The sequence below is a fragment of the Musca autumnalis genome, unplaced genomic scaffold (genome assembly GCF_047663935.1).
Source record: "Musca autumnalis isolate F117 unplaced genomic scaffold, ASM4766393v1 scaffold_2, whole genome shotgun sequence".
NCBI lineage: Eukaryota > Metazoa > Arthropoda > Insecta > Diptera > Muscidae > Musca > Musca autumnalis.
In genome coordinates, this window is record NW_027411755.1 from 164771631 (window position 1) to 164798867 (window position 27237).

At 39.0% G+C, this 27237-nt stretch overlaps 1 protein-coding gene across 5 annotated transcripts in view; it reads right to left on the minus strand.

Moving 5' to 3' along the window:
• The window catches only part of LOC141394823 (uncharacterized), a 91029-nt gene that overhangs the window by 63432 nt on the left and 360 nt on the right, over window positions 1-27237 (minus strand). For 4 of the 5 annotated variants that reach the window (XR_012410499.1, XR_012410498.1, XR_012410497.1 and 1 more), the window contains exons 3-16: window positions 26883-27226; window positions 26690-26823; window positions 23352-23912; window positions 23089-23293; window positions 18147-18571; window positions 16599-17173; window positions 16410-16540; window positions 5980-6160; window positions 5592-5741; window positions 5023-5524; window positions 2718-2956; window positions 2462-2641; window positions 1741-2401; window positions 1558-1685 (exon numbers count right to left, since the gene is read on the minus strand). Coding sequence is in view for 2 of the 5 variants with exons in the window: in XM_073969756.1 (XP_073825857.1) it covers window positions 1558-1685; window positions 1741-2401; window positions 2462-2641; window positions 2718-2956; window positions 5023-5524; window positions 5592-5741; window positions 5980-6160; window positions 16410-16540; window positions 16599-17173; window positions 18147-18571; window positions 23089-23293; window positions 23352-23912; window positions 26690-26823; window positions 26883-27226 (4416 nt within the window). In the remaining 3 variants the exon portion in view is untranslated. The remainder of the gene's footprint in view (window positions 1-1557; window positions 1686-1740; window positions 2402-2461; window positions 2642-2717; window positions 2957-5022; window positions 5525-5591; window positions 5742-5979; window positions 6161-16409; window positions 16541-16598; window positions 17174-18146; window positions 18572-23088; window positions 23294-23351; window positions 23913-26689; window positions 26824-26882; window positions 27227-27237) is intronic. The other variant, XM_073969757.1, reaches the window with a different exon arrangement.

Consider the following 27237-nt stretch of genomic DNA (forward strand, 5'->3'; position numbering starts at 1 on the left):
AGCCCCATAAAGGTACCTCACGATTTTCGGTGTTTTGAAGTTTGTGGCCCCAACAACCCACCGAAATGGCTGAAATTTAGGCCTCATGAAACGATAACCCCCGATTTTCGTAATTCTGAAGGTTGTGACGTCAATATCCGACCGAAATGACTGAAATTTTTTATTTAGTCTTCAATAGGGTATAGTATAGGTCAACGTCTTCCTGTGTCGCCCATAGAAGCGTACCTCTTGATTTTCGGTTTTTGGAAAATTTTAGGTCATGTTTTGGGTTGTTTACAGTGGCTTACATGGTTTTTGTTCGTTTTTCGAATTTCTCAGGAGACTTCAGGCAAACAAATTGTAGTGTAACACTCAGAATTAATCGTCCTACATTTTCAAGCCGTATAGTCGCCACACGGTCAGTTTTGTCGAAGAAACAGGGGACCATTTGCTTTGAAGGTCATTTCATGAACATTTTGCATTATCCGTTCACGCACGGCTTTATTTTGTTCTGCCACCACTTCTGATTTTGGGCGACCCTCACGACCTTCGTTTTTTGGCGAGCGTCGGCCACGATTGAATTCATTAAACTAGTTTTTCATAGTGCTATAGAATGGTAATTTATCGACATACAAAGATTTAATTTGATCGATGCAATCTTGCCGTGATTATCGATGTCGAAAGTTGTGAAAAATTATCGGACAAAAGTGTTCACAAGTAAATTCCATTTTTTTTGAAATGTGATCTTTTTCAAGTCGCTGTAAACAACCCAACACATGGTCGTATATCAAACACTCCTGAGTACGCTTACTAGGCGTTTACACCACACAATTCTTCTTAAAATAAAACTCTAATTTACTAACACATGCATACATTTGTCGGCTGCATGGTACAATAATACAGGTAGCATTATCAAGCCAGCTGATGGTAACATAATGTGTCAATTGCATTGAATTGATGTCAAATTTTGACATCTTATGTTACCAACAATTGCCGATGCGGCTACCTGTGTATTTGTACCATGGTCGGCTGTCTCCCAGCTGTCCATCATTTTTTTACAGGCAGTCGGGTTAGCAAATTGTTGACATTTTTATAAAAATAAGCGAGATAATAATTAGAATGTATTCAAATCAAATGAACATGTACAAAAACATAATTTTCGTATTTTTACAACTGTTTTTGAAGTTGTCTAGACGCCTACGTCACACAGGCAAGTTTTGTGTTTTTGACAATCAATACATGTACTCAAATGTCCTGTAATGTGTAAACGCAGGGTTAAGCTAAAAACTGTCAAACTTTCAAAAAAAGATGTCAAGTGACTCCTGCGTGTTGCCTAGGACAGAAATTTTTCTAGTTCCCCATGGTACAATAATACAGGTAGCATTATCATGCCAGCTGATGGTAACATAATGTGTCAACTGCATTGAATTGATGTCAAATTTTGACACCTTATGTTACCAACAAGTGCCGATGCGGCTACCTGTGTATTTGTACCATGTAGTTCCCCCAAATGTCCGGTTTTGGTGTACCAAAGTAAGAAAGTAACGTAAATAAGTTTTGACATATGTATGTATGTACCTTAACATCCAAATGCACGCTTTCCTTATTCAATTTCAATGTTCGATCCAAATTTACCAAAGTTATGCGAAATTCTTGATTTTCACCACCAACCACTTGGAGTTGGAAGGCAGCACGAACTTCGTAGCCTACAAAAGAAGTTTAAATTATTCATTTATTTTCGAAAAATGAAAATCTGCTTACCTCTTCTAACTGGAGGAATGTGTAAAGCACACATTTCCATTTGTTTGCCATGTACGATACCACTCTTCTCGAAGAAATACACCGTTCTCTTAAGATTACAAGTATCAATACTGGGCTCGGAGGTGGTATAACTGTCTTCTAATTTAACATTAGCTAAAATTTCATTTAAAGTATGATATGCACAAGCCCTAGAAGAGGATTGCTCTGGTAGGTTTGATGTTGAAGGAACTTTGGAAAATTTCTTATTAAAATATAAGGTTTTTGAAATGCAGGCATTTCCATTTTGTTCCACAGAATTTTTGGTAAGATATTTTCCCTCATAAGTGTCATCTTTTACCATATTTGGAGATAATTCATGTAAATTTGAATTATTTTCCAATAACTCATATATGTTGCAAGATAATCTGGGTTCTGCAGGTGGCAATGGTTCGACTAAATCCAATTTATAACGTTTGTGAGTTAAATCAAGTTCATTTATAATATCATCCAATATGTTGCGTATGCCAATTGCATCTTGGAGTTTAGGTAAAAAGCAACGTAATTTCTGATAACGTTTGGACATATTTGGTTCGGAATCGTCTTCAAAATCAATAATTTCCAAATGTAGGTTGCTGATAATATCGGTTACAATTATATCAGCAACTTGTTGAGAATCGTCTTCCTAGAAATAATGCAAACTTTAAAATATTGTTTAATAACAAATTCAATGTTATGCTCTTACATCACTGATATAATGCCACGTCTCTTCTATTTTTGACCACCTATAATTTGCAGCAACCGTTCCTGGATTATAAAGCGGTATGTAGGTACCTCCTTCCGAGTTTCGTACGAAAAGTGTAATATTATTATGTTTCATATTTATGGTTGGGGTATATATGTTGAGCTTTATATTGACAGATTTCTAAGAAAAATAATATTGGACCAAATTTCGGATATAAAACTTTACATTCATTTTTTGTGTTTGGGTTATTTTTTACCTGATATTTTGAATTTGCCCAACAGCTAATACGGCCTTCTGCAGTTGAATTCAGCAAATCTTTTACAGACTTTTTATCAAGTTGTATGAAAATCTCCTTGGTTTCCATTGCGGACATTGATAATTGAAGTTCTTTTAAGGGATTACTTTCGAAATGTTCCTTTAGCAAAAATGGACCCATAATCTTCAAACAGACAGTTTCAATAAAATTCTTCGTTGTATTGGAAAGTTTCAAAAGTTCTATAAAAAGATACGAGGGACACTAAAAACCTTCTGGCCTAGCTAACACGCAGAGTCGCCAGGCGTCATTTGACATTTTTTTTGGAAAGATTAACAGTTTTTAGCCTAAGTGTACTCAGGACAGTTTGGCATACGACCATGTGTTGGTTTGTTTACAGACACCTCTAAAACATGGTTTTTGAACGCTTTTACAGCATCTACTGGCGATTGCGGCGATCATACGCATAGTTTCATGATTCCTCACCTAGATCCACCTTACAAACGTCTTTTGAAGCAACATGTTTGAAGCACCACGTATTTTTTTTGAAATTTCTAGCACCGACCAATACGGGATCAGACGAGAAAACCCCCATTTTTGGCGCCAAGCGTTCATACAATATCAAATGTTAGTTCATGGAATAAATGCCCAAGGATGCCTCTATCTCACGGTACATAACATGGCGATCTTGCATTATCCGTTCACGCTCTGCTTAATTTTGTCTGGCACAACGGCTTTTTTAGACGACCCTCACGACCTACGTTTTTTGGCGAGTGTCGGCCACGATGGAATTCAAATTACGACATTCGATTCTATCGAGTATTTACTCGTGAATGAAAAAATTGAACTATGAAAAGCTATGCGTTCTTCAAAGAGCATAAAGAAGGTAGATGGTAAAAATGCGTGTATTTAAAAAAAAAAAAAACTAAAAAACAAAATTATGAATGAAAAAATCTAAATATTTGTTGAAATCGTTGAACAATTGTTAATTCGAATGAAGTTGTGCTTGAAAATTATACGAAATTATTTATTTTTGTAAAACTTGAAGCATTGTGGTGTTTTTGTATTGGGATAGCGTTTGCAATTTTGTTTTTTCAAAATAGTCTGACTTAATCCCATTGTTGTTGTTTTAATATTTTAAAAACTAAACTTTACATTGTTGTAACAGATTGCTAATGTATCTACCTTAGTAAATGTACGGTTGGTGGCGCGAATAGTAGAGCTCGGAAAAAATCGATGGAACTATCGATAAAATCGATTATTTTTTAAAAATTAAATATCGAACGATAGTTGTGCCTATCGATATTACCGGAACAAAAATCCCCAACATAAAATTCATTGAAATAAATAGAAATTTCGCTGCTTTTCGGTTTTGTGCGTGTGAGACAGTAAGTCTGTAGTTACATGTACACATTTTTCGGAAAAGTAAAATGGATTTTTTTAATATTTTTATAAAATAAAAGCAATTGTTTATTCTCCTTTATATTTCTGTGAACTACTTGTGCAAAATGTCAAGAAAAGTATTGACATTTCCGCCATTTTCTTCTCCAAATTAACGATGTTGAGAACTTAACGATAATATCGATAGTAATCGATATTTTAAAATATTATATCGAAAATATCTAATGTTGGGAATATCGATGGTTTGCCAGCTCTAGCGAATAGGTAATCATAGTTCGATTTTTTCATTCACGAGCTAATACACGATCAAATCGAATGTCGTAATTAGGCCCCAGTTTTTCATAGTGGATGGTCCCAAGATCTATTTAACAGGTCACGTAAGTAGCACAAATACAACTCTGTTTTGGCCAAAAATTCTTCAATATGTCAAAATGTTTGTTTACGTTTTCATACAATTTATTCACAATAACAAAAAATTTTACAGATTGAAACCAATCAGCTTTACGCCACCTTATTATTTCATCATGGATGGTCCTTTATCGACATACAAAGATTTAAGTTGATCGATCCACTCTTGCCGTGATTATGCACGTCGAAAGTTGTAATACGTTATCGGACGAAAATGTTCACCAGTAAATTCACTTTTATATGCAAAGTGATTTCTTCAAGTCACTGTTAACAATACAACACATGGTCGCTTAGGCTAAAAACTGTCAAACTTTCCAAAAACAAAAAGGTCAAATGACTCCTGGCGACACTGCGTTTTGCCTAAGCCACACTCGTAATTTTATTCCTACATCTTCGCTAATCTGAATATGTTCGAATTTTTCCTATTTATATGTCAATGACTCATCTGCTGTGCCGTGATTTTAAACGATATTTTAAGTCTCCATCACATAAACCTTACCCCATTGTGGATGCTCCCTATACTTGTGGGTACGACAGTAATCCATGGTAATCTCACGACGATTCCAAACTAATTGTGGTTGAGTAAATTGAGCTGTAACCACAAAACGTGAAGATTGCTTTCGCGTTGGTTCTCTCAAATCAACAATATCGATACGGAATTCATTATGTACGCTTAAAGGTTCGCAGGTGTTGGCAGTTAATATAAATTGATCCTGGGACATTGGCTTCATGACTAAACTATTGGGTTTTATAAGAATTTTCGATTTCGTGGGTGTTATATTACAAACAGGTTTAGAAGTAGATTTAGTTTTGGTCACCACTATACGATATGAATGTTCACCACGATTTATAACTCGTATAACTTTTGTATAATTGGGATTATCGCAATGGAAATCGTTTTCTGTGGTACACAAAATAACACCAATATCCAAATCTTGCATTTGAATATTTGGTTCAAAATATATTGGCATTCCTTCGGCATGTATTGTAATGGGGATTTTCTGTAGAAAAGAAGGCAATTGAGAATTATTATAGTATAAAGAACTTTAGTTAAAAGAAGTTAATAACCTTAATAGTTTCATATTGCATTATAATGTATAATGTATTCCGATATAGTCCAGGATCATTATAGAAAATTTCCATTACCACAAACATTCCTTGTCCGGTGGGTGCCAACTGTCCACCCTCTGGATAGATTCTGATGTGCGATTCATCGTTCTGTAAACATAAAATTTGGTGTACTTGTATTTCACAAAATTTTTGTTGTAATTTTAATTTTTTTTTAAAAAATAATTTGAAAAATGTTGTTGTTGCACGTGTAAACTGGAAAAAAATTTTTTGGATTATTTGGAAAAAAATAATTTGGAAAATGTTGTTGTTGCACGTGTAAATTGGAAAAAAAAATATTGTTTGGATTTTGAAAGTGAAAAAAGTGAAGGACGTTTTCAAAATTTACCAATTTTAATCTAAACCAAGTAGTGGTAGGAGTGATATTATCTATGAACACATAGACATGGGTCTTTTCCAATACAGTGACCTTTTTTGTGATTTGCTGAGGTGTCATATTTACTTGAGGTGGTAGAACTTCAGATTTGATGTGAAAAGGAAATCCAGCATTGACACCAACAAATTTTATTCTTAGGAGAAAAGAAAATTTAAAAAGTAAAAAATATTCAAAAATAAGATATAATAATTAGGGCCTGTTTATGTATGTCGATAAGAAAACGAATGCGGAAGAAAAACTACCAAATTTGAGTGTGTATTTCAAATTTGTTTTTTGTTTTGAAGCAAAAGCAAATTAAATAATATTTCAAAAACTAAAGTTTGGGTGTCTTTCATGCGCACACATTTTCGTTTCGAAATACATAAACTGGGGGTATGTTTTCTTTCTGTTACGAAAGTACCTATGTCCAATAAGATTGAGGAAAGTGTCCCCTTGACACTCATGGAGGAAAACAAGCCGGATGACATTTGGGAAAAATTATGGCTGACTGAGAAGGAAGACATGGACGCGACAGTGATGACCCATGACCCTAACTCTAGTCACGTTACCGATTCCCCACCCGATGACAAATCTGCTAAAACGAGCTGTACAACTGGAACAGACGTTTTGGTGTCGGACAATCCCGACAAACCTCTACTTCTAAGGCAAAAAGCAAAAAAGGAGGAGAGTGGCCCGAGTGAAGGACCCATCGATAAAATGGATGATTCGCAGAATCCACAGACCTCCAATTCTGCGAAAGCCAAAGAACCAAGAGACAAAATAGCATACCGAAGGGCAACTAATTATTGCAATCGGTAGGCTAATAAATACCCCAACACTATCAGCGTAAGGGAAATTCGAAAGAGAATATCTTTACGTAACTAAGAGGGAACTGCGGGTCAGTGAAATCCTCACGTCAAGAGAGGGAGTAAATCCCATCGAAACCCCCAAGGAGGCCATGAAGTGAGGAGACTGCAACTCAAATAAGGACACCCCTTTATCCAATGCGGCAAGAAGGCTGAGAAGAAGCCAAAAAGGAAAACAAAGGCATCCAAGTCCCTTGGGAAGGTTTCGACTGATTCTGTAGCTGTCCCAACTTCTAAACCTCACCAAAGAGGGTGATAGAGGTGAGTCAGCTGATGAAGAAGAAACCATCCGACACAAGTGCGAACTCGAGCGGGCGGAACAGTGATGGGTCTGCAATGACATTGACTTCCTCAAGGGTAACTGGACCTCGGTCGACCGATCCACAATCACAACCAGTGTTTGTGAAAAGGATGATGTCGCCTGAGGAACAACCTTCTGCTGCAAAGAAGTCTACGTCGTCACAGCCGGTCCATCCGTCTGCATCGTTTGCTTCGGTGACGAGGAAGGCTAGTGAGAGGATCACTGCTGAAAAGGTTAAAACCTTTTCTTCAGGTGAATTTTCTTCGAAGCCTTGTACGTCTGTAAAGGCGATAAGGATAGTGTTTTGCAGACTCCTAGCTCGCCCGGATTGTCCCGGGAGAGATCCGGCTAGCGATCATAGACAGGTCATTGGTTGCTAGTAGAAGGTCGTCTTTGGGACATCCTTATCTCGGACATGGTTGACCAGACCAATGTGCGGCTAGGCCAGGCTGCTCTTTATAAGGGAGTCAAGGTGATTAGCTGTGAAAACAAGGAATCGGCAGATTTCCTTGTTAAAACAATTAAGAACATTGGCTCTCTTTGGGAAGGCAGCAATCCGGTGGTTGTACCTTTGTCTGAAATACCATGTGGGATGGTGACCTCAGTATGGGTCCCTCCTCCTTCAATGGAGCTAGGACAAATACTGAAGTTGGTTCAGAAACAGAATGTCGGTCTACAGATGGGGAATTGAAGTATTCTCAACTCCTTTAGGAATAACGACGGACTGGTCATCAAGTTTGCCACTGAGAGAGAGGACTTTTTAAGAAGTCGAGGAGGGGTACTTAACATTGGATTAGGCAGATTATGTTTCCGAATCCCACCAAAGCACCTATAGGTAAGAAGCGGCAAAAGCTTAGTTTTGTACAGATAAATCTGAATCATTGCAAAGCTGCTGCTACTGAAATACTGAAAACCCTCTCGACTCTAGATATCGACATCGCCCTAGTATAGGAACCTTATTTATACAAAAATAAGGTGAGCGGGCTAAGCAGCAAGAACTATTCTGTGTTCACAGCCTGGAATGGGGACAAGGTGAGGACATGTATAGTTGCTAAAAATAATCTTAACTTAATCCTTCTATCCAACTAATTCAATGAGAGGGCACATCAAAGATGGCTATTGGAACCGAAGAACGGCGTCCCTCCTCTTACTTGATAAGTTAGGGATGATCGCGGTGGGACTTATAAGAGGTCACTGCCGAGTGAGACCTCTAACCTCAAAATGGGATGACAGTGGCATTGACTACTGCAGATTATGTGAAGATGCGGAGTAGATAGAGACTGTCGAACATCTGCTTTGTAGGTGCCCCTTATTGCAAACAAGGTGATACTGAACAAAGGGTAAATATGAGATAGACACTCTGACCTTCCTGTCTAACATAGATCCTATTGTTCTACTCAACTTTGCCAAACATCTATCATGGCTTGGCATGGGTCCTTAACTACTAAATATTAACAAATTTCTTCTATTTTCCAGTAAAATATCATCTCTACCTCGGCATCAAAACTTCTCATCTTTACATCCTTATCTCACCTGTACCTCATCATCATCATATCATCTCTACCCTATCATCGTCATCTTAGTGTACCACATTAACATCCTCATATCTTTAAATCTGCAACTATAACCTACAAAGGATGAACGCAATGGACCAACGGTCTCCGAGTGAAGCAGTCACCTATACTACTAGATGGCTGCGCATCCTTAAACCTATCCTCACCTATGTCCACAATTCTTGGTGGATGCGTGTATTGATCACTGGCAGCCCTAAATGCCAAATTGCAGCCAATTTAGACCGAAAATTTAAATAAAAACTTTAAAATACCTGAAATAGGCTGGTACCGTTATATGGGGTCCATACCAAAACGTGGACCTATGTCCCCATCATTTGGTTGAGAAGTACATATAATTTGAGACAAAAAGTCTATAAAAACTTCAAATTATCTGAAATTGGGCGCCACTATTATATGGGAGCTACAAAATTTTCACAATTTTTGTTGGATAAGTTTTCTGACCACTTTGAACCCTAAACATTCTGAGTTAGAATGTTACGCTAATCGAGAATATAATACTTTATATAGTGTACATTATTCAATGATTTCATGGATGGTTTCAATCCATTTCAAATACAATACTATGTTGGACTTAAGGCCAACATTTTCTTCAATTAAAAATGCAGTTAAGAAAATTGTGAGAACTAAAAGTTATACAGCCAGTGATCGGCTACTTATAAAGAGATCCACTAACGCAGGGGTTTGAAGCTAACAGGTGCCGATCGGCATTTTAGGTTTGCGGTGGGGTACCGACTGTATTAAAACGCAGCCAGGCGACTCAACGTATATTAGGCTTAGATGCCAAGTTCTTTCCTATCATGGTAGTGATGGGCTGTGTCATAACTGTTCTCAGTTCCCCCTACTTTTTATCGCCGACTATGAACGGCGTGTCTTACGGCACCACCTGTAGATGGGCCACTGAAGATAAATGGAAGCACCGTGTTGCTGTTCTCAGGGCGGCAGTCTGGCGGGTTTGAATATTTTCCCATCGCGGTGGACTAATATTCGCGGACCATAGCTTACCACCGGTCAACAAGATTTCTTTACCTGTAGCCCCAAAGCTGCCGGCTAGGAACTTGTTCCTACAAAACGTGGACCTATGTCCCCATCATTTGGTTGAGAAGTACATATAATTTGAGACAAAAAGTCTATAAAAACTTCAAATTATCTGAAATTGGGCGCCACTATTATATGGGAGCTACAAAATTTCCACAATTTTTGTTGGATAAGTTTTCTGACCACTTTGAACTCTAAAAAGTCTGAGACAGAATTTAAACGCTGATCGAGAATATAATACTTTATATGGTGTACATTATTACATTATTCAATGATTTCATGGATGGTTTCAATCCGTTACAAATGCAATACTATGGTGGACTTAAGGTCACAATTTTCTTCAATTAAAAAAATGCATTTAAAACAATTGTGAGAACCAAAGGTCATACAGCCAGTGATCTGCTACTTATAAAGAGATCCACTAACGCAGGGGTTTGAAGCTAACAGGTGCCGATCGGCATTTTAGATTTGCGGTGGGGTAGCGACTTTATTAGAACGAAGCCAGGCCCCTCAACGTATATTAGGCTTAGATGTCAAGTTCTTTCCTATCATGGTAGTGAAGGGCTGTGTCATAACTGTTCTCAGTTCCCCCTAATTTTAATTGCCGAGCTTGAACGGCGACGCCACTTGTAGATAAGTTTTTCATGGCTGAAATACTCGGGAACTGTAAGCCAGCATTATATTGCCACCGCAAAGATACAGTCGTGTCATGCGGTCCTGCGTCGCATGCCGAACAGAATTTTTGCGCGGTGTCATCAATCCATGCACAATAGAATTTAGACGGCTGCACCATCCCGAGTGCTGTTGAGCCAACTGCTCTGGTTTGTCGTGGAAGCTGATGCTCCTCAAATGTCATACATGTGTTATTAATGGAACTAATTGATATGCTTAGTGATGTGGGATTCTCTCTTGTAACGCTGGACCTCTCTTTCTAGATCAGTGATGGCCAAAATCACACATTTGCAGATTATAATTTTCGCTAGTGTGAGTGGAAACGTAAACAATGCGTTAACCGAACGAATGTGTTTACAGTGTACGTGTGTGTCGTATGCCCGCGGGCATAGGAAAGTTGTTGTTGGTGGCCATCACTGTTCTAGATCATGAAGATCGCTCCTGACATGCCTCGGTGGAGGGTCCTATCCATCATATGGTGATTGGGATGGCTTTCACGGTAACACCCGATCAAGTACTGCAACGAGAGCACACCATTGATGTACTGGAAGAATCTCATGTCCACTGAAGACATGAGAAGGTCCACTGAAGACATGAGAAGGCACCCTGTTGCAGTTTTCAGGGCAGCATTCTGACAGGTTTAAATATTTTTCCATCGCCTTGCATATATATATATACGGACCAAACTGGCGCCGCGTAGCTTACCACTGATCTAACGTGTTATATGTGGCCACAAGGTTTTTTATCTGCAGCCCAGAGCTGCCGGCTAGGGACGCACAGTGTCACGACCGTGGCCAAAAATGGTAAAAACTAAATACTTCGTTGAACAAATTTATTGATGGGGAGTGATAGAAAACATATTAATTAAGAAGAATCTGAATTTTGGTACTGATACGTGAAGTAGTTTTTGCTATATGAGGATTTAAATCCGACAATTTTTAATAATAGTTAATACGTATTTTTGTGTGTTTTTTTTTCTAAAATTAATAAATTATATTATGCGTTAATATTTAAAATTTAAAAGTAACGGTCGCTACAAAAATGGTTCCTAAGTTCTCTTGGGATGTAATAAACTTGGCCACATTTTTGTTTGCATGTAAATATTAATCATATGGTGTTTACATTTACCCAAACATGTATTACTAAGTTTATTACTTTTCTGAATCAAATGTTAAATTGAGTGGAGTGGGAAAAAAATTGTATAAAAGTGTATATCGATATTTTTTGCTGTATGAGTAGTAAAAAGTGAGTACTTCAAATATATAAAGGTCCCAGCTGCAGAGGTTTGCAGACGAATGTGTCATTTCTCTTTTTCAGCGACCACCTCACTGAGAGGATACCCCCTTTTTTAACAAATCGTTTTTCGGTGTTGGCTATAGCGCGAAACGAATGAACCGATCATCATATATTTTTGTGGGCTTATTAGGTACCTAATAATCTTGCTTTTAAACGAGAGAATTTTAAAAAACCAATTTTTAAAAAAATTGTGAGCAGCGAATATCAAAATTCGAATTTTTACAAAAAATTTACCGTTTTTTGACCACTAATCGGTCAAAAAAAATTTTTAAAGGAAATTTTTTATATATAAAGACAAGAGTTTGATATATTCAATATGTTCACAAACAATATGAAGACTAAACACCAAATTTCAGTCATATCGGGTGGATATTGGGGCCAAAACACTCAAAATACCGAAAATGAGGAGGCACGGTTCTATGGGGGCTATAGGAAGACGAGGACCTATACCGACATATTTCTGGTGGAAGGTTATAAGTCCCCCAACGGAGATTTAATACCAATTTTCAGCCATTTCGGTGTGATAATCAGGCTAAAACCCCAAAAATACCGAAAATCGGGAGGTACCGTCCAATGGGGGCTATATGAAGCCGTGGACCTATGCAGACAAATTTCAAGTTGAAGGTATAATGCCCCCTACGAAGACTAAATACCAAATTTCAGCAACTTCGGTGTAATAATGAGGCTAAAATCTTCAAAATACCGATAATCGGGAGGTACCGTTGTATGGGGGCTATATCAAAACGTGGGCCTAAGCCCACAATTCTCTGTTGGAATGTTTGATACCTCTGCCGAAGACTAACCACAAAATTTGAATACTTTGGGTTGGCCATTGTGTCTAAAACATTCAAAATACCGAAAATACGGAGGTACGGTTCTATGGGGGCTATATATAAACGTGGACCAACCAACCAAATTTTTTGTCCTAGAGATTGTAAGTCAATAATAGGTACTACTACCAAAATTGATGCACCTACGACAACTCCTTCTATTTTTGGCCAAAGTTAATATGAACTCGCGACATTGTGGGACGTGAGGAACTTGTTCCTACATCTCAGTTTTTTGCAGACACCTGTTGCATGTGAGGACGAATGTGACCTCTAGAATCTTGGGGCAGTTAGTTCTAGCTATCATCGACCATGACATTCAACTCAGTGGTCACCTCTGCAGCCCATGTGGTGAACATTGTCGCAGTGGCGGATATTTGGATATTTCTCGGTTGGAAAAAATTGGTAAGTTCAGTCGAGTAGGAGATTAGGCTTTCACAAATGACAGCAGGGAAGGTATCTGACACCAAGATCGTACAATCATCCGCATACGTAACGATCTTAATGCCATCTGGAGGGCGTGGAATATAAGAGAGGTATAGGTTAAACAGTTCCGGAGATATCAAATCTCCTTCGGGGGTTTTTGTGGTTGTTCTATAGTCGCACTTGGTGCGGCGTTGTCCATTGTCGTAGCTAGGGTCATTATAGAGGGTGAAGCTGTTTTTTGTTGTTGTGGGGTTTTTAGTTTATTTTTCGTATCATCCATGAGAAAATATGTTTATTGGGGGAATTGATGACAGCCATGGCATAGCCCTCCTTACCATCACTAGGGCACTAATTACTCGTGGAGGTGCCCAGGTATCCACGAGGCTCCATTCAAATGCAGTTGGAACCCTAACTGCAAACCGATGAACACCGATGGTAGAGATGGGAAATGGGTAAATACCCAAATGGTAAATACCCATTAAAATGGGTAAATTGGGTACAAATGGGTAAATACCCAGGTATTTACCCAATTTGTGGGTATAAACTACAGAAACTAAAATCATGAAATTAGATGCGAAAACGCAGTGTTTTAGCAAATTTTAACTGACTATGAATAAAATTACCGTTTTTTGTTACATGGCAATTTAAAATATGGCCAATTTTGATCCAAAGTGTGGTAAATCTCTCATATATTGCGGAATCATGTTTTTAGTATTTGGCAACTTTTAGATCAGTTTGTTGTAGTTCTTCTTGCAGAAAATCATAAATGTTTTATCTAAATACAAACGTTATGATATATCAGATGGATTAATCCACGACTTCAGTGGATAATCTTCACATTTAAATCCTTCTTGACAAAGCTATAATTTTTGCATTCTTCGCTAAGTCGATGGTCAGACTAGCACGATTTCAACATGGCGACGTCAAGTTTATAGGCGAGGGGTATGAAGTGAAACCCATGTACATGGTTTTCTGCGTTTGTTGTGTTGCCTCTTCTTGTTATTCGTTGCAAGGTCTTTTCTTCCATTTTCTCTCATTTTTATTTTCTCAAGCAAACGTTAACAACAAAACAAGCATAAAAAGAATTAATAAAAAACATTTAATTAATGAAATAGTGAAAATTTAACTATTAATATTAATTTAATTATTAATGTTAATTATTTTGTGTTGTTTTTTAGTTTATTTAAATTTATTTTGTTTTTATTAGTATGAGAAACACAACAAACGCGAATGGTAAAATAAAGAGGACACGCAAAAATCTTAAATTTCACGTTAACGTGTGTGGACACTAACGAAACTTGAAAAGAAACTTTAACGAAATTGGTTTCAAGAAACCTTGCTAGTCTGACCATCGACTAACTGTTTCACACAAGCAACTCTAACGACCGATTTGACGTATAAAAAGTTTAGTCCGCGTGGTTTTAGCGCTTTTATGGTATTCTTTTTGATTTTCTGTCTGACAGAAGACATACTTTTGATTTCAAAATAAAATTTTATTTACCCAAATAAACACCCAAAAAAGATATTTATTTGGTATTTACCCAAGTTTTGGGTAAATACCGGGTAGAATCCCATCTATAACCGATGGGCACGAGGTCGCTTAACACCCCGGTGTTAGGGGATCACCTTTGAGGTAGGAGATCAAAACCTGGGATAACCTTTGGTCGTACGCAACCGTCTATTTTCCAGGTAGTACACTTGAAGTGCAGAGTATGCACTTGAAGTACACTGCTTGGTCAAGAAGAAAGTTGCGAACTTAAGCCCCCACATCGCTTCAAGATTGTAGTGCTCGTCCTGTTACTCCGGGTTGTTCGATAAACTGTCGATTAAAATAACTTGCGCACCTCTTACGATCTGTCCTCTCTTCCTTCTTTCCAGGGTTCGAGAGTGACTTAACCGTTGCCCACAATTGACTTATTCCGACTCCAATCTTGCAACTCTTCAAATGATTTAACCACTTGTTCCGCTTATGCTCACCGACCAACCTGTCAACTTCCAGTGTCAGCTCCCTGACTTTGGGGTCACTGGTGTTGGCACAACAAAGATCATCACGCTGATTTGCTAATCCCGTCGCCTCTGCTGGGAAGTTTAGTCTCATTTTGGCTATTTGACCAGCAGGTATATGACGACCGGCTGCAGCAATGAAGATATCTCGGAACATTCCTTCTGTTACCCGAACATCAGAAGGGTTGGGCAGATCTCTGAAGCGGTGATTAGTGAACTTTCTGAAACTCTGCCAATTAACTTTCCCATGATTGATGAAAGTGCGGCGTTCAGAGGTGATGAAATCGGGCTATCCGCTGATGGAGATAATGGTTTGATCTAAGAGAAACGATGGGTTGCCAAATTCTGGTAGGGGCGTCCTCATTGACCGTGCAAAACGTAGATCTATCAATCTGCTTAGCCGGCATTATATTCCTCTGGTCATGAGCATTAAAGTCCCCCAAGACCAGACGCTTATGACCTTCCAAAAGTGAGCTAATTTTGGGCCTATAAACTGCGGTACCGTTATTTATCGGCGAATGTTTACGTTCAGCAACTCTACCTCGGCAGTTCCACACCTGACTACTACCCTACACATCCCATGTACCGGTAATTAGAGCCAGGTTCAAGCGAGATACGTCTGTAACGAACAGTCTGGTGCACTCCTGGTGCGATCCTTCCTCAGTACGTTGTAACCATCACAACGCTATAAGCTGCAGTTGTTGTTGAGCTTGGTTTCGGCACCGCCGCGACCGTAATATTCTTCCGACTCATGAAATCCACTATTTCCTTGATCTTACTTAGGAGTCCATAGCAACTAAATTGCAAAAATTATCCATTTTCAGGGTTAACACCAGCAAAAGTTGATGTTAAGTGCTGCGGGGGCGTTTCATATTCTGGGTGTTGTGTTCACGCAGAATGGAGCAACATTGTCGCTGTCGTAGTCCATCGCATGAACGAGTCCAGAACAACCCGCTCCGGGCATCTTTTGAATCTCACAAAGTTTGATTGTGGTAGATGCGGATGTTACAAAATTGTTCCTGGGGTTTCCTCCTTCCAGGAACGGACCAATTGAATCTGGAGCAGGCATTCCGGTATATGCTGTTCCTAACAGGGAAAAACGATACAAATACGAACATGTGTACACTGAGCTGCAGCCGCTGGCAGGAATACAAGTGTTGTTTTTTTATAACCGATTGCAGATTTTCACTATCACTACTTACTATGGCCTTGGCGATTTACCAAATAAAGCTTGTGGATCATATCAATATTGATTTTCGGAAAAACCCGGCATGGTCTCTTTCCCTATCCTGCTGCATAATGTTCTGATTTCCTCAAGATTAGGAAGTGATTCCATCCCAAAAATTGTTGATAAATCAGTAAGCGAAAAATATCAACCCCATGACCAACTTAAAAAACTTACAGTCCCAATAGAGTAATAAGTCCAGCTTTCTTATATTCCACAGTACAGGGAACTTTGGTTATTGATTCCGGTTCCACAAAATATTTCCAGCGATTATTTAAAAATCTCATTGTACCGTATTCATTGTCAGGCTATAAAATAATATGATTATTGAATATATTTCATAAGACATTCCCAAAAAATACCTACAATAGCATCGTAATAGAAAAATCCACCAATTTTACTGCTGTTCTCGAAAATCATTTCAAACTGATATAATTCACCAGCATAGAGAGGATCTTGCATATCGATAACATTATCCCATATAATTTCCGGTACCGAACAATTATATTCAATCCATAATTTGCTAATTAAATTATTGGAACGTACAATTTGTTGCAATTTAGAATCGGCGCTTTCAAGATCATCGTAATCAGCATCAACACTGTGAGTTGGTGGTGGTAATATTGGACATACACGAAACTCGATAAATTTGTGGTGATGACCGATGATATTCGGTATTACCACCACACTAATAACTTTACCCGTATTTGGATTAAGATATATGATTTCATTATTGCAATAAATTTCTTTTGGATCAGAGGATAATGCATTCCAGTCCATATTACAATAGTTTTTATATTTATCCATATCGTAAAAGTAGGAATTTTGAAGTAAAGCTGCTAGTGCCTCTTCGACAACTTTCTTCTCCATTTCCGGTTTATCGAATATTTTGATTTTCTTCAGATGATAAAGTAAATTAAATGCCATTGTAGGTATGGAATCTGAAAATGAGAGCAATTAGACAATCGGTTATATCCGTTCCATAACTTTTCCAGGAAAAATTTAAGAGCAACGTCTTTTATCGAAAAAATTGTGACAAGCGGTATGCACATGATCACTTTTGAATCCCAGTTTTTTTTTAATCGATTTTCGACTGTCCAATCACTGACAATCGAGGTTGACTTACAAACATGTGGTCTGTTCCTTTACTTTTGAAAATGGTAAAACTGGCAAAAGTAGTAAAAGTTGTAAACTGCTCCCATATGAATTGTATGGTGTCTAAAGTAAAGGGACTCTTTTAGAGTAAAAAGTGGTAAAACTTGAAGATTGTTGCACGTAAAGGAACAGAGCTTATATGGTCACAGTGTCGCGATAAACGATTATTACTACCAAACTATCGATATGTTTAACATTAAGCGGGGTACACAAGACCTGTTTTGACTGTCGATTTTTCGGAATTATCGATTACTGTCAAACAGTCCAGCAACCACAAAATATTTTGTGGTTGCTTGATGACTGACAAAAGTGAGCCGCCACACTGACAAGCAACCGATTATTTGAGCAAAACTGACAGTCAAAACTGATCGTTGTACCCCGCTTTAGATATTTTCGATATTTCATTTCAAAAAATCGATAGCTTTCGATATTATCTTTATTTCCCATCACCATTAATTTGGAAATGAAAATAACGGAAATATCCATGGTTTTGTTTACATTTTGCACAAGTATTTCACAGCCAACCATAAAACAAAAAGCGTAATTTCTATTATTTTCAATAGATTTTAGGTAAGGGGTTTTTAATCCCATAATAGTGATAGACAAAACTATCTATCGATATTAAATTTTTAAAAAATAATCGATATTGTTGAGAGATCCATCGCTTTTTCGCCAACTCTAATTCTCTGTGAACACCAATCTTCGGTTATTTTGCAAAAAAAAAAAAAAAAATGTTTTCTATCTCTTTAAAAAACTTACCGAGAGCTTGTTCTTGAAATTCTGTGCTATACGAAGTCACCGATGAATTATCATCTAGCTTGACTGAACTATAAGTTCTTAGTGATTCTTCTGAATTTTCAATTTCTACCATCATAGTTTCATGGTTGGTTTTATTATCGGTATCGTCAACTTCCGACAGTGAAGTTATTTCCTCCATTTGTTGACATTCGTGCATATACATGACAGGATCTTTAATAGTTATGGGTAACTGTTCATTGGTGTCCGTTACATTTAGAATCAGTGGGGTTTCTGTACCATTATTGGGTATGGAACATTGAACAGTAATCGGTACAGAAAGTGGATTCATTATAAGAACCAAACGTTTTTGTGGTACACAGATTGGTACAATATCCAAATCTAACACATCAGGGAAACATTTTACACGAACTTTTTGGGAGACTCCTCTGCAAAAAAATATTAAAAAAAACGAATATGAAAAAATAATTACAGTTTAAAAACGTAAACATATTCATCACTCTGTCTATCATACCATCCATTTCAACGATAAAATCAAACTTCCGAAAATCGGAATGTCCAAATTCACTGCTAAACTCGACTGCGACTTAAAATGTATACCCTCGATTTATTCTTCTTCTTTTCTACATTCTACCGCTAATTTTATTTCCAACGCGAACTTCAACTATTCCACCCTTAAAACATAGCAGATTTACCGCAAGCTCGAGCTACTTTTCACCTGCTTTCGGTATAATGAATCTATTGAAAGCTGAATATTACGAAGTGGTTACTTGTAGAATTAACTCAGTATAAAAGGTCATTTGTCCCTAGGATGTTTGTTAGTTCATAGGGGAGGTGGATGCTCTTACTACTCTTAACGAGGGAAATAAATAACCAGCACCGCGGCCACATGTGATCTGCTTACGAGTGATACTTCGTCGTCAAGCGGTCGTGAACAAACATCTCCCACAGATGTGGGTGACTTGGCAGGTACTGCTACAAGCACACAGCTTAAAGGAAAAAGGATGGAGGAGACGGGAACCGTAGGGAGAGATTAAACTTGAACTAACCATCATACAGACGTTTTAGTAATAAGGCTTTTTTACATGTATGGGTTATTGGCCTATAGCACAACCTTCTCGTGGTGAAGGGCACCATTTTTTTGTGACTAGTACATCAGAGGTAAGTTTTTAGACTAATCCATACTCCTACTCCCTTATAGTACGGTTACACTAGAGTTTTTTTTTTTTTGCCGGGTTAACCCACTTCGAGAGGATTTATTTGACGTTTGCGCTATGGAATTGACATTTTAAATCCAAACCCACTGGGTTAATCCGGTTAAGTGTAACCGGGGTATTGGACGCATATTTCAGCCAATTCAGGAAGAGAGAGTGGCTCTTCCTCTGTCAACCGGGCTTAGGAACGGCTATGGCGGAGTTAATTTCTAATTTACTTCAGGTTTGAAAAAAATGAATAAAGGACAAAAACCCATCAGAGACTGATAGAGAGCTTGACCCCGAATTCGACAGCAACAGCAAAATATACACCACCGTCGCGGAAAACCTCAATAAAGAGAATGTCCACAAGATGGTAGATAAAGTAAGAGAGAGCATCAAAAACTAACAACGAAAAGGGTACAGTGGTCAGGGTCTCAACTACGTAAGTTTAAGAAGGACCAGGCGAGATCAAATAAAGAACAATGGGATGCTCCAAAGGAAACCTACATTATTTCCTCCGGCCGAGGCCGACATCTAATTAGGCTACACAAAATTTCCAGGAAGGCATGAAGGAAGCCATGAGTAAGATGGTATGGTAAACGACAAATTTGACCACATCCTTTTAGGATGTAAGCTCAGAGGGAACCTACTACGGTACCAATTGGGTCCATACGCGAACTCTGCAGCTCTCGGGTGAAAAAGGACAAAATTCCTCACCTGAACAAAATGACGGAATACGTCAAGGGTGGAAACAGAACGCATGTTCTAGGTCTTTGGAAAACAATATGAGGCTTTGGAATTGAAGAGATGGGTCTTCAAGTCTTCCACACGGAAAAGAAAGAGTATGACACTTTTCAGGTGGTGGGACTTAACGACAAAAAAAGCATAGCACACTACGTCATACTTATAAATTAATAGGACAAGGATCGGTGAGGAAGAGGATGTCAAAAGGAGCAACCAGGAGCCCAAACATCCGAGCAACACACAAAATCTCCGAAAAACGTTCAAATAAACCTCTATCGGATTGAAACGGCAACTTAAGCCCTGGTGGAGACAATAAATAAAAGAAATATTCATATTGCCTTAATCCAGGAACCTTTGTCCGTAAAGAGCAAGGCCTCTGGTTTAAATCACATTAATTATCAACTTTTTTTACTCTAGTATGGAAACTCGACCAATGGTATGTATTAACCTGTTAAAAACCCGTATGCTCCCTTTTCTCCTCGTAGTTGTCAATGTCGGGCGCCATGTATCCAAGTCGTTGCTCTTTTAGAGTTAGGCGAAAATCTGGCGGAAGTGTTAGTGCCAGTATGTTCATTCGTGTATAATTTTCAGTTATCTGGTTCCTCTGTGTCAAAATTCAAAAATTCTGCAGCTTGGATAGCTGGGCAATTTAACAGATGCAGTGTATCGTGTGGTACCAGTCCACATGGTGGGCATGTGTTTAGTATCCTGTTTCCAATATTCCTGGGCCCAATATGAATTGAGGCGGCGCACCGTCTGCCAATCATCAGGTTGGAATTTTGGCAGGCTAGAATACTTTTCCTGTATATTGATTTATAAAGTTTCTTGGAAGCACCCCAAGTTCTACCGACCAACGACTTGAGAACTTTGTTGATACTTCTGAACTAGTCGCAAGTAGAGGTGGCTTGCGCAGACGCCTTCAACATGCTATCGAATGTTACACCCCATTCCATGGGGAATTTAGAGATCGGACTCTAAAACGCCATTGATCAATATGTTAAGGGGGAGCCTCAATTCGGCCGTCCAGGTGGTGAACAGTGTGGCAGTGGATTTTGCGGATGGAAGAACTGCACTAAGTCAGGTATGTTGATATGAAAGTTAGATCGTACAATCGTTCGCATACATTACAATCCCTATGTCTTCTGGAGGATTAGAAATTTCAAAAAGGTGGAGGTTCCCCGACTTGGGGAACAACCTTCGGCATATTTATACCCTCAGCATTTATGCTAACGAGGGTATATACACTTTCATACGGGCAAAATGTGCCTCATCGAAATGGATTTAGACCCTAACTATGTTTGGACGAAATCCGTTTCAGACAATTTGGAGTTGATTTAGCCATGTCCGTCCGTCCGTCTGTCTGCCTGGCTGGAACGCACGATAACTCTCGAACGAATCAACCGATTCGGTCCAAAATTTGGCTGTCGTCCAAACTTAGTTTAAGTTCCGGTACCTCCCCCACAAAAGTTCGAAAATGATCGAAAAATTTGTGCGCACGATAACTCTTGATCGGAGCTTTCAATATGGACTCAGTCGGTCCACTCCTTCGGTTACCTCCCGCACACATTTTCGGAAAAGTTCAGTTTAGGGCCATCTCTCAAATCGCTTTGATTTTTGTTTTAGCAACTTGTATTCACTGCCCTCCATACTACGATGGGCAAAGTATGGACCAAATCGTTTACTCCCTTCAAGAGTTATCGTGCGCACAAATTTTCCAAACATTTTCGAACTTTTGTGGGGGAGGTACCGACAGGAGTGGACCGATATAGCCCATCTTCGAACTTAAACTAAGTTTGGGTAAAATATTACGAAAGCCAAAATTTGAGCCGAATCGGTTTATCCGTTCGAGAGTTATCGTGCGCTCCAATCAGCCAGACAGACGGACGGACATTGCTCAATCGACTCCAAATTGTCTGAAACAAACATACTTGGGGTCTAAACATAAACATAAAAATGGCCCATATCGGTTCTCTCCATAGGATACTTCCCCCACAAAAATACAACATTTGTGTCTATGTGCAGTTTTGGGTCTGTTCGAAGATCCTTTGGAAATGTATACCGATGATCTTCTTTATGGTCCTGTTTAAAGCAATGTTATGTTTTCCGTGGACAAGTCCATGCTTCCTGCCATACAAGTCCAAAAGTTATACGATAACCCGCTGAAGTGACTAGTGGGCGTGATATCTATCGAAAAGATATGACTTCTTTACTTGTTTTTTCTTAATTCCAACAACAAGTGGCGCCCAACGTTTAAAACCCGACTGAAGGGAAATCTGCTCTATGTCCTCGAACAGCTTGGCATGGTTGACGGTATCGAGCAATCATGACTGTTCGGTCGCACGGCCCGTTCTGGTTCAGTCCTCGACTGTGTGGACATGATGTTGCGGTACTGTGTATTTTCTGTGCATCTTTGTTTCCTATAATATCTACAACATCGCTCATCATAAATTGTGGTGTCGAGTAGGTACGGCTGGAACGGCGTATATTCCGGAATCTGTGCTGATGTTGGGCAACGGGGAAAGGTCCTCTCATCATGGGGAGGCGTAGTGCCTCTTGAATCTTCGCTACTGACTACGTGCATCCTTGCCTGACATCACAGGCGGGATCACACTATGAACTTTTCAGACTTCTTGAGCAATATGAGTCCAGTTGCTTGTATTTTCGAATCCTTCAGGATTCGTACGACAAAGCTTATATCGCTCATTTGCTAGACCCTTCGACTCTGCTGGGAACGATTCCCATTAGCAAAATCATGTAAAATTGTCTGATGTTGAGTTCCAAAAGTGACCTCAGAATGTCGTTAGAAGATTATCGGTTCTGGTAAGCTATGCTATATATATGCGAAAGCTTGACTAGGTTAGGGAGAAGGATCGTTAGATCGTTAGCCCCGAACCACACTATGTTAAACTTAATGTTCTCTAACTCCATATCAACGTTCCTGTCGTCAAATCTCCTGCTGTTGTTAATTCTGATCCCAGTAGAATCTATAAAGCATCCAATCTTACCTTATTATGGATGTATAAAAACTCCCGTTTCTCACTTTGAATTGCAATTTGATCATAAATTTACCCAAAACTTTTGCAAAAAACTGCAAATTGAATATGGCACTCTGACATGGTTTTAAATCGTAACCACCGTCTGGTTTTATCACGACATTACCATCATTATGGCTATCAAAATCATGGTAATCAACATGGCATTCAGTTAGACCTTTAAAATATAGGAAATTAAGAAACATTTACCTCTGAGCAAATCCCTCCTGACTTACCATCAACATTAATCACCTTTACGGTGGTACATTGTTCCTCACCAAAATAGACATTATGGAAATCGATAATTTTTGGAATAATATCAATATCAGGACCATTAATATAACCTCTTAAAGTGAGCATTTTTTGTTCAATCCTCAGCTCATCTTGGGCTTTAATTAAGAGATTTGCTTCAACTGCAAATGGTGGTGACTCCAAGTGGGCACAAAAGTCATCATGCATTGTGGGATGAAAAGTTACTTCAATTAGCTGCGATGAATTTGGTGGAAGAGTTCCACATTTCGGATAAATTTGAAAGTGCCTCCATGAAAATTTATCAATTGTTGTATTTTCTTCAGTGGTTGAATTTTTAAGTGAATTGTGGTCAAATTCATAGCAATTACAATTTTTGTTTTCGTTGAATATTATGTGAAATTTGATGGTTGATTTTGAATCATTGCAAATGCGAAATGACTTTGTTGTTTTTCGATCGAATTTTATTGCATCAAATTGGATGTGCTTGGTGTCGAGAAATAGAGTCCAGGGTATAGGCTGATGTATGAATGTCACTTCAAAAGAGTCTGTAACGAAAAAAAAAACAACAACAAAATAAGAGCTCGTTTTAATTGACCTTAATAATAATGGAACAATCTTGAGTTATATCATAGTTACTTATATGTACATATATATTTATCATCGTTGCCTTATAGGAATTCAGATGGCTGCACCACCCCGAACGTAGTTGAACCAAAACTTCTGTGGTTTGTCGTGGCAGCTGGCGCTCTTCAACTGCGATGGATGGGGAATGTTCTCCGATTATCGCATTCACACGATAGTTGTTTGTGGCTTCAACGACTGCATCCGTGTGAATGCTTGATAGGCTTGTTGACCTCTCTTTCTAGATTATGAAGATCCTTCCTGACAAGCCTGGATGGGGATACTATCCACCGGTGATTAGGATAACTCTCACGGTAACACCCCATCAAGTACTGCAACGAGAGCATGTCATTGTGTTGCTGTACTGGAAGAATCTTTACCTCCGAATGTAGATGGTCGACACAAGACATGAGGAGGAACTCAGTTGCAGTTCTCAGGGCGGCATTCTGGCAGGTTTTAATATTTTTCCATCGCGTTGCACTTATATTCGCGGACCATACTGACGCCAATAGCTTACCACAGACTGACCTATCTCGTAATATGTGGTCAAAAAGGTTTCTAAATCTGCACCCCAAGAGCTACCTGCTAGGAACTTCAGGCTCTTCTTCCACCTCAGCTTGTCGCAGATAGCTGTGGTATGCGCGGACAACATGAACATGCTGTCAAATGTAACTCTGCGTAAAAGCGGTGAAAAGAGTGGACGTAGTTCTAGTGGCGGATATTTGCATATTTCTCGCGTGGAAAAAGGTGTTAAGATCGGTCAAGTAGGAGTTCAGCATTTCACAAATGACATCTGGCAAGATACCTGACGCCAAGATCGTGCATACATTACGATATCAATGCCGTCTGGAGGGGGCGGAATACAGGAGAGGTAGAGGTTAAACAGTTCCGCAGATATCACCCCACTTTGGGGAACTACCTGTTTCACTTTAAGGAGATTGGTCTTCTTGTTCCGGAATTCCAAGTACGACCGACGTCCCCACTTATAATTTAATATCCAATGTTTCAAACTTGACCGGAGGGTAGTCTGTTCGATATCCTAAACAGCGAGGAGTGCTTGACAGTATCAAAGGCGTTTGATAAGTCAAGCGCCACCATCACTCGGCTTCTCTGGTTCAGTTCTCGACTAATATATGTGGAGATGGCGTGCAGCCCTGTGATAGTGCTGTGCTGCTTACAGAGCCCATGCTGATGATAGGCAGCTGGATAGCTGTTTCAGACCCTGGGGGATTAAAGCCTTCAGACAAAAGCGAAATAGGTCTGTGCGACTCACTTCTGCTTGCATCCTTGTCTGGCTTCAGTAGCCCACCCTGACCATTTTCTAGACTACGGGAAAATGGCTAGCGTCAGGTTGAGAACTTTAGTGAGATACTCGATGATTTACCGTTCCCAATGGTATTCGCAACATAATCCATTGTAAATTGTGGTGGTTCATCCTTGGTTTCTAATGAGACTTTACTCCCTGTCACTCCAGGGATGCTCGACAAACATTCAATTAAATAAATTGCGCTCTTCTTCGGATCAGTCAGCGTAACGTCGCCAAACGTGACTGAGGTCCTATCTTCCTTCTTTACAGGGATAGAGAGTGACTTAAACGTTGCCCACAATTAACATATTCCGGCTCCAATGTTGCAACTCTTCAGATGATTTAACCAGTTGCTTCGCTTATGCTTACCGACCAACTTGTTAACTTCTAGTGTCAGCTCTCTGACTCTTGGGTCATTAAGGTCGGCACGTCGAGCTCATCATGCTCATTTGCAAATCGCGTCGCCTCTGCTGAGAAATTTGGTCTCACTTCGGGTATTCGACCAGCAGGTATATGGCGAGCGGCTGCAGCAATGATAACGTCTCGGAACGTCTTTTGTGCTACCCGAACATCAGAAGGTTTGGCCAGATCTCTGAAGCAGTGATTAGTAAACTCTCTGAAACTAGGCCAATCTCCTTCGGACTCATGAAATCCACTATTTATTCGACTTTACCACGGAGTTCATTGCAATTAAATCTGAAAGGGATGCATTTTCAGGGATTGGAACAACAACGGCTGATGTTAAGTGCTGCGTGCGCGACTGCTGTTGGGGGGACTGCGGGGAGTCGCATATTCTGATGATGACGACGACCCACCGCGGGCTGTGTTCATGCAGCAATATAGTCCCTGTCGTAGTCCCTCACATGGGCGAGTCCAAAACAACCTAAGATGCACCCACTCACGGCAACTATTGCATATCACCGAAATTTGTGTCATTGGTCCTGGGTTTTCCTCCATTCCGGCACGGACCAAAAGAATCCGGAGACGGCATTCCCTGATATGCTACTCCCAATATAGAAAAACGATACAAATACAACATGTGTACACTGGCCGAGCACGGGTGTTGTGTGGTTCCGGATAACCGCCGTGGGATTGAATTTATCATCGTAATAAGCGCTAGTGTAAATGTACTCTTATGGGGTGGGAACGAATTTTACAAACTGATAAGCTTATAAAATATTTTCTATAATTTCTTTTGTTTTTAATAATAAATATGCGTAACAAAGAATAGATGAGTGAGTGGAATTCTCCTGCTGTTTATATGGTTTGGCTTCAGTTCCAAGATCAGTAAGGGATATCTCCCCCACTGATGTGACCATAATGTTGTGCTGATTATCACAACCAAAAAGGGGCATTCACTCCACATCTTTTTTTGTTTTTGCTTTTTAAACTTACCCGAGCCAATCTTAAATGTTATATTATCACGAACTTCATTTAAAGTCTTGCAGGAGAGTTTCAGTAGTATTGTGCAATAATCACGTTTTGGAATAGACAGTGTAGGCACAATTATGGTCAGATTGGGGTTTGAACTAAAAAATTGATATAACAAATTAAAAATTACAAAATTTATATGAACCTTAAAATTTACCCCTTCAAATTAAATGATGCCTTCTCAGAATTTCCATTGTACAAAATCATTTCATAGAAAGTACAACAGCCCAGGCAAGCAGATGGAAATACAATCAATTCTGGCAAACTGTATATATTCTCTTGACCCAATATTATAATAGGTAATTCAAATTTCGCATTCGGATGTTCTGCTTCAATAATCATCTGGCGTCTTCGATTAATATTAATTTTCCTGGTGGGTTTTATAAATACTGAAATTTGCACAGATTTATCAGCTTCTAAGAAATTATCCACAAGATTATCGGGATGAATTTCAATGGTAATATCATTTGAATCGCTGGTATAACTTAAGCGACGATTATGCTTATAATATA